Below are 16,390 nucleotides of genomic sequence, written 5' to 3'. Positions count from 1 at the left end.
GGTCATGTCCCCGGGCATGAGCAGGAGAACTCTTGAGTGCCAGGATCTAGGGGAACTGATTTGCCAAGGGCACTGGGCCCTAGGCAATGGACAAGATGAAGGACGATGGGATCACAGTGCAAGGCTCTCCTGCTGGGTGGGTCAGAATGTATATATTTCTCTAGATCCCACCCATTCTGCTTGGGGGTAGGAGGGAGAATGGAAACTAGCTGTCTAGCAATCAGCAGTGCCTGATGTCTGTGGGTGGAGAGGCTGGGAGCTCAGACCCCTAGGGCCCTTGTGCTCTGGATTTAGGATGACCAGGGAAGCGGGAGCTGGCTCACTCTCTTCCCTTGCCACATAGCCCGCAGCCATGCTTCCTCTGGGTTTACCCATGCAGACTGGGATGGGCCTGGGCACATGCCAACATCACAGCTGACCCATCTCTGACACCTTCACTCTACCAGGCAGCATGAGAGACGAAACGACTGTTAAATATCATTCGGGAGAGGGTCTGACACACCCCAAGATCCACAACTGGTCAGAACGGAAGGCGCACACATGCCTGCATACCTGGACACAGAGGCACACTCAGCCACAGACAAATTCAGGAATCAAGCAACATGGAATAGGAAAGGGATTTTTGTTTTTATTTTTTGCAAAACTCCGTAAATAAAATACAAAACCAGACAGGGTGGAGGATAGGGTTTGGGTGGAGATAAGAGGCAAGGCAGGGGTGACCGGAGATCCCGGGCCCGGTGGGCCTGTATGGGACACTTGGAGACAAAGGGACATGGGAGAATATATTAGAGAGATTTATATCATAGAGAACATCTGTATAAGGTTAGGGAACCCCGGAGCCTGGGTCTTGGCCTTCCCCGGCAGGTACTGCCTCCTTCCAGCTTCGAGGAGCTGGGACTCTTGAGCAGGGAGCGGTGCCAACAGGTAAGACCATGGTCCTGAAGGATGTGCAACAGGGGAAAAAGGGCGCAAGTAGTGGGCCCCGCCCCCCCGACCCTGGTGCCATGCCCATGGACAGTGGTCAGCAAGCAGTGGGGAGCAAAGCTTAGAATGCAGTGCTGGCCATGCTGCCCGGTCCAAAGATCCTAGGCAGCGTGTCCAGCGACTCCTCCAGCCGCCGGTACGCAGACTTCCCATCCTCTCCTGCAAACACAGCAGGTCATGGCCATCAGTCCCGGCATCAGTCACCCGATCTCTGGGCCATCCTCCCTGTCCCTCCCACTGTCTGGTGTTCTGCAGGATGCGGCCGTCAGGCTCCCGCACTGTTGTCCCCTTCCACGCTCCCCCCCCCGACCCGCCACCCTGCCACCTCACACCACCACCTTGCCCTCCCTGTATCCCCCAAATCAGGCTCAGGTGGGGCAGGGGCCAGTAGAGCAGGAAGAGCCAGGACTCACCACACTGCAGGAGACTCTGCCGGGCAGCTTCCCTCACTGCCTCCTTGTCAGTTTGGCACAGATACACCAACGGCTCAATGCCCTCTGGGGCCTGGAGTCGGGGAGGGAGGGACAGAGCAGTGAGGCTGGGGGGGGCAATGGCTGGCAGAGAGGCAGACGTGACAGGGGTAGGTAGAGTCCAAAATGGGCCCGGTAGCAGCAGATGGGGAGGGAGGGAGGGAGGCAGGCAGGTAGGCAGGGAGCAGGCATTCTTACCCTGAGACAGCCCAGAGCCACACAGCCAGCCACACGGATCTGGGCCTCCTCATCTTCTAGTTGGTCCAAAAAACACAGCAGAGCCTGCAGAATGTGGGTAAGTATGGGGAAAAGCAGAGGAGGAGGAAGACAGCGACGGTGAAGCTCACCAGCTCCAATACCCGCCTGGCCCCTTGCTCTAAGACCCTCCCTCTCCCCCCGTCCTCCTCACCCCCTTACCCTCTGGCGGAAGATGGGGCCGAGCGCCAGGCTGCGCAGTTGATTGGACACTGCACCTATCACTCGGCCATTGCCGTGAACAAGCAGGGAGCTCAGTGCCCGCAGTCCTTCTCGCTGGAGTTGCTGTTCTGGTGCCCGCTGCAGGGCCCGCAGCACCACAGCCTGGTCATCCGACAGAAGATTACGCACCAACACGACTGTGGGTACATAAGGGTCAAGAGGGCACATGTGGGAAGGTCAAGGGGATGCAGGGAAACCAGCAAGGCAGGGGAATCTGCTACCGAATTGTACATTCCAAGAGCTTTAGTACAGTGCTCTGCACACAGTAAGCGCTCAATAAATACGATTGAATGAATGAATGAATCTAGAAAGCTCAAGTAGGAGGCTAGGGGAAGCCATGGGGATCAAAGGCCATGGGAGAAAGGGTCAGAATAGAGCCAGGGAGAATATAGGGAGTCAAAGGGGTCCCAGGGGATCAGAGTGGCATGGGGAGATCAGAGCACCTCCCCCTTTGGAGAGGCTGGAAGATTTTCCATGGGAAAGAGAGAGCTTCATGACCATGGATGGAACCTCACGCCAACTCTCAACCATACCTCCCTTGCTCCAGGGGAAGCAAGGGACCACCTAGCCCTGGGGACCAGGGCTGCTTCGGAGACCAGCAGTGGAGGCAAAACAACCCTTGATGAAAGCTCAGGGCTACTGACCCCCTTGAGTCTTGGTGGACAGGCTCTGTGTGTATATGGTGATGGATTACATGCATGTGCCTGTGTATGCATTTCTTTGTGAGTGCATAGAATAATAATAATGGTATTTGTTAAAGGCTTACTATGTGCCAAGCACTGTTCTAAGCGCTGGGGTAGATATAAGGTTATCAGGTTGTTCCACGTGAGGCTCACAGTCTTAATCCCCATCTTACAGATGAGCAAACTGAGGCACAGAGAAGTTAAGTGACTTGCCCAAAGTCACACAGCTGACAAGTGGCAGAGCCGGGATTAGAACTCATGACCTCTGAATCCCAAGCCCGTGCTCTTTCTACTAAGCCACTCTGCTTCTCGGGTGCACAAGTGAGGATAAGCAGGTCAGTGTATTTGCAGGTGTGCATTTGTGTACAGAGATGGGGGAGGAAAGTCAGAGGAGTTAGGTTGAAGGTTTGGTGGGGAATTGTGGTGCGGGTGTTAAGGCCAGGGGGACAGGGTGGAAGTTTCAGTTGGGGCTCACGAGGAAGAGTCAGTGTGTGTGTCGGGGGGGTGGGGGGTGGAAAGGGTGTCTTACCTTCCTCTGCAGTTTCAGTGGCAAAGGCCTCCAGAGATGAGGGACCCAGGGCCTCAATGTGGCTCCAGAACTGGAACAGGGTGATCTGAGGGCCCGGACCTGGGCTAGGCCGACGTGGCAGGCGCTCCCCTAGTGCATCCTCCAGCAGCTTCATGCCCACTGGGGAGGGACAGTTGGGTGGGAAGTGAGAAGCAAGGCAAAGGAGTGTGCTGATAAGGAGAGGAACTGTAGTGATTGGGAACGAGGAAGAAAAGGTCACGGGGGAGATTGTGAGGGGAGGTCTTGTGGGAGGGAGACCCACAGGTGGGCTAGGGGGTCCTTAGGTACCCACTCACCGGCCTCGGGCAGGCCTGGCTGGCGGGGAGCAAGGCGGGGACCATGCTGGTGGCAGAAGGTGCGAAGAAGACGCTCTGCAGGACAGACAAATAGGCCCGAGCCCTCCACGCACTCATCCCAGAAGGGCAGGAAGCCAGGCCTCGGGATGGAGAACTGCACCACTGGAGGGAGAGAAGGAGGGGTGGAGGAAGAGGAGAAAATGGGGGAGGGGGGAAATTCTGGGAATTAGGAGGGAGGAAGAGATCTGGAGGTCTAAGGAATGGAAGGATGGGGCCCCGGGGTTTGGGATGGAATCCTGCGGGATCAGGGGTCTAGACTGTCAAATCCTGGGAGCCACGGGGAAGTGGCACCTTCGGGGAAAGGGGTGGAAACCTGGATGACGGGGGTGAAGTCTTGTGGGATTGGAGGTCATTGTGTTTGGGAGTAGGGACAGAGACCTGCCAGTCAGAAGCCCAGGGAATGGAGGGAGACAAATTTCTGAGTGGGAAGGGGGCAGGGTCCTGAGGGGCTGGATGGGGCCTTTACCTTCCTGAGCTGAGGTGGCTGCGATTGCCTGACCCCCGCTGAGCTGGCACATAAGCTCTAGCACCTGAGCCTCTCGCAGCAGCCGCTCCAGCGCCGTGGCTTCCCGGCACCTCAGTGGCCCAAAGGTGCCCAGCTTCTGTAGGCACAGGCCAGGGGACACTCAGCCACGGGCAAAGGTAGATTCAAGTCAGCCCACCAAAAACAGGTCTGAGGGCCAGGGCCCCAGAACCTGGGGACTTACAAGTCCTAGCAGACAGTGGAGCCCAGAGGATTGTGGGTTCCAGGAGGCAATGGGGCAAAGGAGAATACAGCTGTTGGTGTCAGCAGGGGCAGTCAGGGAGGAGCAAAACATGCTGGGTAGGCTGGGTAGCTAGACAGCAGGGCGAGGGAGGAGTGGTTGGGTAGTGAGGACCAAGGGTCCTACCCAGGAGCCTCACCAGCAAGAGTCGGCTGCAATGCTGCAGATGCAGAACCAGGGCTGCGTCCAGGGACTCGCAGCCCGTACTGAGGGGGTCGGGGGTCCGGGGGTCCGGCCCATCCTCACAGACACTACCCCTGGCCTCAAGCCCAAGCCCCAAGACACTCAGCTGCCTGAGAGAAAGAAGCATGTGATGACCCCGATCGGCTCCCCTCCCCATACATCCGTCCCTCCCAATGTGCTGTGCCTTAGCAAAATCCCCCACACCCATCATTCATCATATTCCAGAGTCATCCTCATAATCAATCATGTTTATTGAATGCCCGCCACCCAGGCCTGCCGTGATTCCCCTCTTCCAATCCTACACTGCCAGGAGCTCCAGGGACACACAGTTCCCACTCTCACAGGAGAGAACAAGTTGGGAGGATCAGATGGCCAGACAGACAGAACACTGGGCTGGACAGACCATCGGTCTGACCCAGTAATGGCATGTCTTATGGTCTTATGGAGACGCACGGAACCGGCTCATTGCTGAGTCAGAACAGGCTTCCTGGAGGAGGTGGGTTCTGAGACAGGGCAAGGAAGGGAGCTGGCATGGTTCCCAGCAGAGGAGATGGTGTGGAAGAAGGATAAGAGGCAGATGGTGTGTCGAAATTAGGAGGGGGTTGGGGATGGGAACAGGCAGAGATTAATGGTGTGCTGAGAATGAGAGGAGAGGACTGTGGCGGTGGCGCTTCGGATAGGCTGAAAGGGAACGGGGCTGGCGGCGAGGGGGCCGACTGCGGGAAGGGGACCGCAGGGGGCTGGTGAACCGGGGGACGGCAGGGTGGTGGGGCCGGAACGAGAGGGACAGCATGGAAAGGTGTCTTGAGGGCAGGAACGGGGGAGCCTGATAACCGCCAGCGTATGTGCTGGGTAGAAGGCGGAACCAGCTCTGGGGGGCTGAGCTCGGGGGCCATGGCTTCCGATCAACAGGGTCAGGCTGGGGAAGGGATGGGAGGGTCTCAGGAGGCAGGTGAAGAGCTCGGTCTCTGGTAGTTGGAGGCAGGATTGGAGGCAGGACACCTGGGTGATGATGTCTGGCAGGTGACGAGAGGTCCAGAACAGGACTGAGGAAGAGAGGGAGGTCTGGCCATGTCTGCAGGCAGCAGGGTAAAGCCAGCAAGAGAGGAGAGGGGCGAATTCGGGGTTGGGGGGTGGTGGTGTTGGGATCCCTTAGGAGTAATCAGGAAGAAGGGGAACCAAGGGGCAAGGCCAAGGTGGATGATGGGGGAATGGGAGTGGACAAGACTAAAGATCCAGTTTGGGTGCTAAATGGGTGAAAGAGGGGCCCCGGGGGTTGGCGGGGGCTGCAGGGACTGAGCAGGATCAATGTTCAGACTGTGCCAGCAAATGAATTAGGTAAAGATGGTCTGCCCCTCCACCCTTCCTGGGCTGCCTCAGCCCCTCCCCACCTCTACCCCACCCAGCCCCTACTCACGGGTCCCCCGGGGCTCCCAGGCCATCTTCCTCGGTGTTGGGGTCAGCATCAGAGTCGGAGTCGGGGGTGTTGAGAAAACTGAAACTTTCCAAGGCATGTTCCACAGTGAGGCTGAGGCTGGAGGCTCGGCTGCGGGATGTTCCCTGTCTCTGCTGGAGGGACGAGCGGGAACAATCAGGGCTAAATCTGTACCCCAGAGCCCTCTTCCCTCCCCTGCCCCTTCTTGCTCTCCCTGGACATACCATGAGAATGCCTTCCAGCCGCTTGACCTCCTGCTCTAGGCCCTGCAACTCGGGGAACTGGCCCCGATAGTCATCCAGGGCTGAGCTCAGGGTGCTCAGGGCCTCCTCCAGCCCTAAGTCTGTGGGTTTCAGCCGGGGGGTGTCTGCCGGCCCAGCCTGGGTCCCTCCTGGGGACACCTGCCCGGCCTGGAAAGGGGAGGGAATGGGAGCCGAGCCCTCTCTGACCCCCTTCTCAGCTGTCCCACTAGGGGAAATGGGAAGGAGGGGGGCTCCGGCCTCTACAGTGGCCTCCTGAGCTTCCTCCTGCTCTCCTGGAGCCCCAGGGCACAGGGAGAAGCCAGGCTCTGGGAGGCAGGGAGAGGGGGCAGGATTTAGGTGAAAGGGGGAGGGGTCCCGGCAGGTGTCTGTAGGTTCTGAGGGGACAGGGTATGAGGGAACAGAGCTTGCATGCAAAGTAGCAGTGTCTGAGTGGGAAGAATCATGTTTGGAGGGGCCTGGGGGTGAAGAGGTAGGGCCCAGGCTCAAGGTAGCAGGTTCTGAGAGTGAGAGGATAGGGCCTGCATGCGGAGGGACAGAATCTGGCTTGGAAGGGGCAGGGTCTGGGTGAGAGGAGGCAGTGGTCAGGGGGGCAGGGTCTGGGTGAGAGGGGGCAGTAGTCAGAGGGGCAGGGCCTGGGTGAGAGGGGGCAGCGGTCAGGGGGGCAGGTTCTGGGTGAGAGGGGGCAGTGGTCGGGAGAGCAGGATCCGGGTGAGAAGGGGTGGTGGGAGGGGGGGCAGAGCCTGAGTGAGAGGGGGCGGTGGGCAGGGGGGCAGGGTCTGGGGGAGAGGAAACGGTGGTCAGGGGGGCAAAGTCTGAGTGAGAGGGGGCAGTTTGCTGGGGGGCAGGGTTCGGGTGAGTGGAGGTGGTGTGTAGGGGGGCAGGGTCCGGGTGAGAGGGGGCAGTGTGCTGGGGGGCAGGGTCCAAGGGTGAGGGAACAGGGTGCACAAGAGCAGGGCCCCAGTCTGGCTCCCCTCTGGCCAAGCTCTCAGTGGTGCTGGGCTCCAATCCTAGGTGGGTGTCGGTCAGTACGGCATCCAAGCTGACTTCACTGATGTGGCTCAGCGTCCGGCTGTAGGGCACATGCCCATTCGCCATCCCCGTGACTGGAGCTGCGCTTGGAGACTCTTCCTCTTCCTCCTCCTCCTCCTCCGGGGCAACTCCTTGACCCTTGGGTTGGATGGACTCGGGCCGCGAGAAGGCAATATGGATGGCAGGAGGTGCAGCCTGCTGGACCAGCGGCCGGGGAGGTGGAGCCAGGCGAGCGGCCCCAGAGAGCTGGGGGCTGGACGAGTCATCAGATGACTCAGATGACAGCGACCAGGCTGCTCCATTCTCCAACTCCTCCTGACGTCGCAGCATGTTCTAGAAGAAAGGGAGAGCAAAGGGGTGGGGGGTGGAGAGCAGGGGCAGGTTCCTCCTTCTCTCTTCCTACCCTTGGATTTAGTTAAATCACCCTTCCCTTCTACCTCATAGCCTGATTTCTAGGGCCATTACAGGAGAGAGAGGAACTGGGGTCACTGGAGCCAAAGGAGTTAGAGTTAGAGGCTTCTAAGTTGACGTCTCCATAGGCTCTGTTACCCCCACCAAGGGACAAAGCTGATTTGAGAGCAACACGTTGGAGGCTGTTCCTAAAGCGGGGGAGTGGGCAAGGCAGTGGGGATGAGCAGGTTTCAGGGATGTGGGGGGAGGGGTTGCACTCACATAAAAGGCCTGTTCTCTCAGGGAGGGGGTGTCGGGGGGGCTCTGGCTGTAGGCGGAGAGGCGCTTGCTGACTGTGGAGGCCTTGGTGACTGTGCTGGCAGCTGAAGGCTGGTCGTCTTTGTCGAAGGGGCTGGTGGGGGAGAGAGATGGGAATGTCAAAGGCAGCGGTTCCTGATCCGACTGGGGCCCGACTCTCCGGGACCTCTCTCACTCCTGTCCCTTGCAACAGACCAGTCCCCCCAGGCCTTCTGCCTCTCCTCCTGGGGTTCCTCTTCCCACCCATTTTACTTCTTCCCTGATCTATTCCCCCCAAACCAACTACGGTCCCTGTGTCCGCTCCCGCCCCTCTGCCAACACCGCCCGTCCTCGCCCTTTCTTCCCAGGGTCAGTCCCCCTCGGGTGGATCCTCACTTCCAGGTGACTTCTAAGCTGAGCTTGATAGTGCCCAGGTCGTTGATGTCCACAGCCACCACTTGGGGTCGGGCCGCAAATAGATCCCTGGTCTCACAAGCCACACTGCCCACCACTACGTGGTTTGCCAGGCTCTTCAGCTCTGTCACCTGCACAGCGTGGTGGGAGAGGGATAGAAGGGAGGCTTGAGATTAGTCAGGGCTGAAGAGTGAAGGCAGCTCACTGGTAGAATGGGGAGGGATCAGTGTGGAGGAAGCCCTGGGGGTGGGTGGCAAAGCAGGGTCTAAGGTTCTTGAGGTCCACGTTGGAGTCCAAGGGGAGTAAAATGAGGAGCAGAAACAGGGTACTGGGCCTGAGGAAGGGAGAAAGTGGGGGAGGGAAGTATAAATTGGAAAGGCACATGGGTGAGAACGAGGAGGCGGAGGGTAGCCTTGGTAGAAGGAGGGTGTGACCTGGGTAAAAAAGGAGGTCTGGAGTCGGGCTGGGGAGGAGTTGAAGGCGGGCTATTACCTTGATGGAGAGGAACTCGGTGAGCAGAGGCAGAAAGACCATCTCTTCACTGTCCCACACCTGCTTCCCGCTGCCCTCAATGCGCCCCCGCAGCTTCCAGCGCTGCCGCCCATACTTCATGCAGATCTGGTGGAGGGCACAAAAAAAATCATGCAAGAGGAGTTTAAAGGTAGCTTCTCCTACTTACAGGACTGGCCTGAGGAAAAAAGGAGGGGGGAGGCTATGTAAGAAAGTCAATGAATCCCTCCCCTCTCTTCATTGCCTCCTGCCCCAGAAAAGGGAGCGGCTGAGGATTCAGAGCCCAAGGCACAGGAAGACTAGAAACCCACAGACAGGGGCACCCAGACACATAGGGGCAGAGCTCCAGATAGTAACCCAGACCCTTCTTTCTCCGTACCTCATACTGGTCCCCAGCACAAAGCCGGGCAAAGCCAGCCAGGCCTGTGGAGAGAAAGAGAGTAAAATCAATCAGCCAATCAATCAATGGTATTTAGTGAGGACGGACTGTTTGCGCAGAGCACTGAACTATGCGCTTGGGAGAAGACAGTACAACAGAGTTGGTAGACACGACCAAGCCCTTAAGGAGCTTATAGTCTAATGGAACTATAGACTAACAGTCTAATAAAGAGTGAGAGAGAGAGAGAGAGAGAACCAAGTGAGGGTGTGGGGATGGGCCCAAGGAGCCCTTTTCCTCTCCAAGTGTTTTTCGGGCCCTTCCCCCAGTCCCTCTCCTAGGCCAAAATTACCTTTCATTTTGATGTGGAACTCCCCCAGCTGACCCTCCAGCTCACTCTCCAGGAGGCACATGCTCTAGAAGGCAGGGGGAGGGGGGAGAAGTGATATCAGGGCTTGCTCTCTCCAGCCCCAACATCTCCTTATACTGCCTGCCCCCTACTCACAACCTCTCCCCACACCAACCTCCTTATTTTCAGTGTGACTGTCCTGTCCCAACTTTGACCTCCAATCAGAATATTCACCCCCACATATCTGATCTCACAGGGTCCCGAGCTCCTCCTCACTTCAGGGTCCCGAGCCCCTCCTCACCTCCGTGTACTCACGATGGCCCCTGCTAGCCTCTGCCAGGCTGTCCCGGGCCTCCCTGCTCCCAGGGGAGCCCGTGCTGTATGCCCGCACCATGTTTTGGGCCCCATCCCGAAGTCTTCGCTGAATGCAGTATCCTTCGTAAAGCTCATCGATCTGGCGGGGAGAGGGAAGGTGGGGGGAGGGAGGGGGGGAGGGCGGGGCTCAGAGTAGATGTCCCTATCCCTCCATCCCCCTTTGTCCTCTCCTCCTCTGCTGGCCAGGCCCCTCTCAGTGCAGTGAGGCGGCTGTTGGCTGCAGGGGCAGGGAGTGGGGAGGGCATAGAGCAGCCCAAGGAAGCCCCCTGTCCATCCTGTCTGGGGCTGCAGTTGTCTGTGCAAGGCCCCGACGGACAGGGAGGGAAGGGATGAGGGGGAAGGAACTCAGACATGAGACGACTGGCTTCGGCTCCTCAGGCTCTTCCCATCCCTCACCTTGCTGGCGTGAAACTCAAGCCGTCGCAGGAAGCGCTCAATGGATTTGACTTGCTGGGAAGAGAAATAGGCACTGGGGGGCGGGGATGGGGTGCAGAAGAAGTCTTCTCCTTCCCCGACCCCTCTGACATTCACCCCCTTTCCCTTCCACTCTCCCTACTCACCTTGTCAAGGTCATAGACAAAGCCCTGTGGTAGGAAAGAAGAGAGCTGTAATCACGATCTGAGGGGGAGGGACGTAAGGAGTGGGGTTGCAAGGGTGTGTGTGTGTGTGTGTGTGTGTGTGTGTATGTGCGTGCGCCTCCATGCGTGCACACGCAGGGAGCAATTCTGGGTAAAGAAGTCTCACCCAAGGTGGGGAGGGTTTCTCAGACTCCAGCCCTGGCTGGAAAGGGGTGTAGGGGTGTTGCTCCCCAAATGAACCCAACAGGTCCTATGTATCTGCAGGAAATTACTTGCTTTTTTCCGGACACCTGGCTTCCCTGGTATTAGATCTGGATGGGGTTCAGGCAACTCACTTACCAGCCGGGAATTCCTCTTGGATTCACGGATCTGGATGTTCAGCTTCTCCTGCTCCAACTGATGGACTTCCAGATAGGCCCTGGGCAGGGGGTGAGGGTATCAGGGTGGGGAAGAACAGGAACAGAATTCTGGGGGAAGGAGAAGTGGGGGTGACAGGGAGAGCTTCTGCAACCCAGCCCCCCACCCCAGGGGCTAATGTGCCCCTTCCTGCCCCTTCCCCCCACCCAATTTCTGCTTCCCAGAGGGGAAATTAAGGCACAATTCTGACTGCCTCCTTGGGGTCCAGGCTCCTGGGACCTCAGCCAGGGTAAGAAAAGATGCTGGGTAGGAGGACCTCCCCTGGATGGGTTTTGAAAAGGAAGAGATCTCAGGTATGTGAGGTAATAGGGTGTGCTGAAGAGGGGGTCTTGAAGATCCCTGGTGCTTACGTTAGTCCCCTCTTGAGTGCTTCGTACACCTGGTCCAGCCGCTCAGGCTGTGGCACCTTTGGTGGGGGGGTCTTGTGTGCCATGGAGAACATTCTGGAGACCCGCGAAACTGCAGGAGGCTTACGTGGGGGTATGGGCGGACTGAAGACAGGCAGGCTCCTGGGTGGAGGGAGGTGAGGAGGGAGAGCACACACTGGAGGTAAATCTTCTTCAACCTTTCCAGCCTACCTTTCCTTCCCCATACAAAAAAGGACGAATTGTACGCCCGTAAGCGCTTAGAACAGTGTTCTGCCCATGATAAGTACTCAATAAATACCACTAACTGATGCTTCTGCCTCACCCTCCCAGTCTCCTGAGTCCCATGTCTATCCTTATCTGCCTTCAGCCCCCCGCCCAAACTTTTGTACCTCTTTGTACCTTTCCTCCTGGTCTTGACCCCCACATACCCTCCCAATTCCCTGAATTAGCCCAACCTCACTCCTTACCTGCTTCCCTAGCCCCATCCCATGCTTGGCTTTGTGGCATGGTTGCCCCAACCCAGTACCTGGTCCCCCACCTGCTCCCCAGCCTTGCCACTATACCTGGGCCCTCGTTCCTGGGCGCTGACAACCCCGGCAAAGGACTGGCTCCTACTGACCCGGCCGCTGAGAAGCCGACGCTGAGGCCGCACGGACAGGGACATCATAGAGTGGGTTCGGGAGGGGCTCCCTGGGTGGTGGGGGGGAAGAGGCTGGAGTGAGGTGGCTGACTTGGAAAGCCCTCCTCATCCCCTACATACCCACCCAGAAATCAAGAGTAAATCCGAGGATCCCTTCATCCCAGCTGGAGCCTCCTTTCTCACAGGGTTGTGGGGCAGGGAGATGGCTCGAGGTTCAAGGGGAGGTGCAGGCAGTTACCGACTTCAGCTTTCACTCCCCCCTCCCATTAGGTAACGGAGTACAAAAGGTTGTGGGGGAGCAGCAGATCTCACTTCTGTCCAGCTCTCCCATTTCCAGGCCAACCGTCCCCCTCCAGCTCTGAGCCTAATCCCCCTCTTCCTTGGTATTAGGAGGGGTAATCCGCTCAGGGAGAGGAAGACCAGTGGGGGAGGAAGGGGGGGATGCTCTAGAGCTGGGGGCATTGGGGCCCCAGTCCCCCAAATCCCAGAAGGCAGGTTAGGAGCCAAGGCTCCCATCCCCCAAACCCTTCTTCCCTGCTCCCCAGCACCCTCTTCACCACCCCGGGGTGGCAGCTGCAGCTCCCAGCCCGACTGGCTGCAGCTGCCTTCTACCTCAGTTTCCCTACCTGCTTGAGGGAGGGGGTCGGGTAAGGAACTGGGAATGACGGAAGTTGACAAGTGGCAGTAACAAAGTCAGTATAGTAAGGAGGTAATCACAGGGCCGGCTGGGCAGTGAAGCCACCAAACCGCATGGCCCCTCCCGGGATCTACTTCCTGCCTCGCATGGGACTCCCAAATAACAACAGCCCCGCTCGGCCTAGCTCTCCCTGCTCCGCCTCCCATCCCGTCCCCCAAGACCTGGGCACTCTCCAGCTGGAGTGTGAGGGCCTTCTCAGTTGCTCTCAGGCCCCCCACCCCCCGTCCCCCCCGGTCCCCTTCTCCAGTGCTGCTTCCCGGAGCCCTGGAGGGAGGGAGTTGGGGGGAAGAGGTGGGGTTTGCAATGGAGAGAGAGGCGGGGTGGGGGTGGTGGGGGCACTCTGGGGATTGGGAACCTAGTTCCTTGTGGAAGCGGGGCAGGTGGGAACATTGACCTAAGTGGAGGCGAAGGTGGGGAGGGGGTGGAAGTATGATCCCTTCCCCAAGCAACCCCCCTTCCCCCACCAAAGAGTTGGCTGGGGTGGGCGGGTGGGAGGGGAAGCGCAGCGTCGGGTCAGGGGGAGAGCAGGAAAGGGAAGGAGCGGACGTGAAGCTGAAGAATGGGAGGAAACGCGTGTTTACGGGGGTGGGGGGGTGGGGCGCGCGGTGGATGTGTCTGTGTGTGGGTGTGTGTATGTAGGGACAGATGGGGGAAGCCCTGAAGCGAACCCCCACCCCTTCAGCACTCCCCATGGGTCTGGGCCCCTCGACTCCTGTCACCTGACATGTTTGGAGGTGCGCGGGCTCCGGAGGACACACACACACACACACACTCTCTATCTCTCTTTCCTGGGAGGCAGTATCTGGGAGTCGAGGTGGAGGGAGCCCCCAACTATACGACTCACAGATCCCAGAAGGTTCCGGGATGTCACAAGAGCACAGCCCCTCTCTGCCCCACTTTCTGCCTCCCTGGAGCAAGGACATAGTCCTGAGGGAGGGAATTTTTGGTCCCACTCAGTTGCCCTCAACAGGGACCCCATTCCCCTGCCCTGTTTGGGGGGGTGGTAAAAAAAAGGGGAGCAGCCCCCCCACCCCCCCCCCAGGTTTGGAGGGAAGCCAGTCAGCTCTGGACCTGAGGAGCAGGCCGGGGCGGGTTTCCCGAAACCGGCCGGACTTCTCCCTGCTCCTGGGTTGGCTCCAGTTACAACTCTGGGAGAGACACCCTCCCCTTCTGCAAATTTCCCCACCCCAACAGCAGGGCGGTTTCCCCACCCCAGCTGCCGGGACCCCTAAGTTTCCAGGCCTGCCTGACGGGATGCTGGGATGTGGGGAGTCAGACCTGGGAATCCCCCTTCGTACCCTGAGACAAGAGACCCCTCCTTCGGGATCTAGGAAAGGGAGGGGTCTGGCCACTCTCTAGGGTCAGAGGGAGTATTAGAGCCCCAAAACCCAAGTCAGATCGGAATGGGTCAGGGTGGGGATGCCGGGACTCCCGGGACTTTGACGAGCACCATCTGCCCCCCCCGCCCCGCAACAACAGGAGAGGCACCCTTAGCCTCTCTCTTCCATAGGGCCCTCCAAGCTGAGCTCCCCTAAATCACTCTGCTGGGCCCCACTCCCCCCTGAAGCTATTGCCCGTCCTAAGCCTTGGCTCCCAAGCTTCTCTGGCTGTGAGCCATCTCCCTGGAAGCAGAGGGGGGGGGGGGTATCCACAAGGCAGTTACCTCTCTTCCTCCCGTTCATGGTGGGGTTGGGTGGCAGCTCTGCCTGTCCCAGCAGTGCCCCCGGCCTGGCAGTGCCCTCTCCCTGGCCCTCTTCTAGTCTCGGCCCAGCTCAACTCAGCTTTGGATCTGGCTCCTCCCCTCTTCTCTGGCTTAACCCAACCCCCCACCCCCGCCCAGCCCAGTTCCTGCTGTTCCTAGCCTGACTCAGACCCTTTAGGCTCCAGGGAGGCCTGAGGGGCGTGGGGCAGGAGGCCAGGGGGTGACAAGGGCAGACAAGGAGGAAGGGAGGGTGGGGGGAAGAGGGGGAAATACGCGGGAAGAACCGGAAGGAGAAAGGGGGGAAAAAATGATGCTGTCAGCTGGGTTGGATTAATAGTCCCTTTTGGGTCGTGGACTAGAAACTGGGGTGCCTGGTTTCTCATGCTGAAAGACCACAGTCAAACCTAATCTTTCCCGAGCCTACAGGGAAGAAAGGAGGGTTGAAAGTTAAACTTTCAATATCAGTAGGAGTGCACGTATGGGTAGGGGTGGACAGAGTGAGGTGAAGAAGGTGGAGTGGGGAGGGGGCGACAGGGCAGGGGCCAGGTGAAGAAATAACTGGGTTTGGTGGTTAGGGTACGTGGCCTTTGGAGATGGGACTGAGCATTAATGGGCATAGGGTGAGGTGTATGTGTGGGGGGTAGCTGGAAGGGGTCGGAATTTTTGTGGGGTAGGGATGACGGCTGCATCCTTAAGCCCCAAAGAAGGGAAAAGGGACAGAAATGGGCATGGACACAGCTGCTTTCCTTCTGGTCACCAAGTCTTGAAGTCACCAATCCTTCTCTGACTGAGGCAATTTAAGTAGGTAGTCTAAACAAGGGGCTGGAGACTGGACCCAAGGCCGGGTGGCAGTGCCCGGGGTGGCGGGGAGAGATCAAGGGGAAGGGATCCCATCCTCTTCCTCCCACCGACCTCGGATCCCAGACAGAACTGGGGGAGCAGCAGTAGGATACCTGTCCCTTGTTGCTTCTCACTTCCCTGCCCCTGGGTTAGACTCCTGGAGTGAAAGTGAGGAGGTCCTGGTGCTCGAGGAGAAGAGTTCGTGAACTCAATCGTTTCGCCGCCTCCCGGGTATGCAGCCTCCCCCCCGCCCCTAATCACGGAACAGTTGGCAGACCGCCTGAGCCCAGTGCCACCCGCACGCGCTGCACGGGAGGAACCGCCACCTGCCGCCCGCCCCCTGCCATGTGGCAGTGGGAGTGCCGGGTATGGAGCCGACAGCCTGCGAAACAAGCACTGCTGTTGCCCACTCATTCGGTCATGGCCTGCGGGGGGGGAGAGGGTTTACCCATCTCTCCCAGTTATGCACAGGACCCTAGAATACTAGGGCCAGGTTGAGGTCCCTTCCCCTTAAAGGACCCGAGGGGTTTGGGGGAAGGTCTAATTATGGAATTCTGGCCCCACCCAGGAGGCGGGCCAGGGCTGGATATAAACAGAGGCCACTATTTATAAGACAAGCGTGGGCGAGTAGCCTTTTTGCCGGAGTTCCCTCCCCTGCCAGCAGGCACGGTAAAGCGGATTCGAAGCCGGTCCCTTATTCGCAGGCTAGACCCCGGGTAATCCAGCACTGGATTCGAAGCTGGTCCCTTATTCGCAGGCTAGACCCCGGGTAATCCAGCACTGACACCTTTTGTATGGGTTGAGGGAGTGAGAGTGGGGTATGGATGGTGTTTCCCTGGAAATGAGCTCGAGACAGAACCCAAGCGTCCCCAATTTAGCTCGTCCTCTAGACTGTCAGTTTGCTGTGGGCAGAGAACGTGTCCACCGACTCTGTTGTACTGTACACAGTAAGTGTCCAATATACACCACTGACTGGTTTAACTTCTAACCCCGAACTGCAATCAAGGGAGATTTTGATTGACAGAGGCCAAAGTTTGCCCCAAGGAGGTGAAGGACGATAGGGTGGTTAAGTGCCCAGATCTCCAACCCTGTAACAGTGGGGATGGGACTCCAGTCTCTTGGGGTTACACCCCAAGTCACAGGACCAGGACAGAGGCTCTCCACACCCGGACCCTGTGTCTGCTCCTGCCGGAACCGCCTGGCTAGCTAGCAGTCGCAGATCCCC

At 58.6% G+C, this 16,390-nt stretch overlaps 1 protein-coding gene across 7 annotated transcripts in view; it reads right to left on the bottom strand.

Annotated features, from left to right (window-relative positions):
• Positions 1-605: 605 nt before the first annotated feature.
• Positions 606-16,390, bottom strand: part of RIPOR1 (RHO family interacting cell polarization regulator 1) — a 29,188-nt gene continuing 13,403 nt past the window's right edge. For 3 of the 7 annotated variants that reach the window (XM_029050981.2, XM_029050982.1, XM_029050980.2), the window contains exons 2-22: positions 11,850-11,976; positions 11,269-11,427; positions 10,841-10,919; positions 10,484-10,507; positions 10,320-10,373; positions 9,850-10,002; positions 9,552-9,615; positions 9,203-9,246; positions 8,806-8,931; positions 8,296-8,444; positions 7,885-8,014; positions 6,145-7,545; positions 5,903-6,054; positions 4,442-4,595; positions 4,005-4,140; positions 3,479-3,640; positions 3,144-3,302; positions 1,872-2,068; positions 1,653-1,736; positions 1,398-1,488; positions 606-1,143 (exon numbers count right to left, since the gene is read on the bottom strand). In XM_029050981.2, coding sequence (XP_028906814.1) covers positions 1,046-1,143; positions 1,398-1,488; positions 1,653-1,736; positions 1,872-2,068; positions 3,144-3,302; positions 3,479-3,640; positions 4,005-4,140; positions 4,442-4,595; positions 5,903-6,054; positions 6,145-7,545; positions 7,885-8,014; positions 8,296-8,444; positions 8,806-8,931; positions 9,203-9,246; positions 9,552-9,615; positions 9,850-10,002; positions 10,320-10,373; positions 10,484-10,507; positions 10,841-10,919; positions 11,269-11,427; positions 11,850-11,953 — 3,720 coding nt within the window. In that variant the 5' untranslated portion in view covers positions 11,954-11,976 and the 3' untranslated portion in view covers positions 606-1,045. Of the gene's footprint in view, positions 1,144-1,397; positions 1,489-1,652; positions 1,737-1,871; positions 2,069-3,143; positions 3,303-3,478; positions 3,641-4,004; positions 4,141-4,441; positions 4,596-4,714; positions 5,532-5,902; positions 6,055-6,144; positions 7,546-7,884; positions 8,015-8,295; positions 8,445-8,805; positions 8,932-9,202; positions 9,247-9,551; positions 9,616-9,849; positions 10,003-10,319; positions 10,374-10,483; positions 10,508-10,840; positions 10,920-11,268; positions 11,428-11,849; positions 11,977-14,286; positions 14,403-16,390 lie in introns of those variants that run through there. The other 4 variants (XM_029050978.2, XM_029050979.2, XM_029050983.2 and 1 more) reach the window with 4 other exon arrangements.

Source organism: Ornithorhynchus anatinus, chromosome X1, assembly GCF_004115215.2.
Source record: "Ornithorhynchus anatinus isolate Pmale09 chromosome X1, mOrnAna1.pri.v4, whole genome shotgun sequence".
Taxonomy (NCBI): Eukaryota; Metazoa; Chordata; class Mammalia; order Monotremata; family Ornithorhynchidae; genus Ornithorhynchus; species Ornithorhynchus anatinus.
Note: the sequence above shows the minus strand (reverse complement) of the source record. Positions and strands in the feature narration are given on the sequence as shown.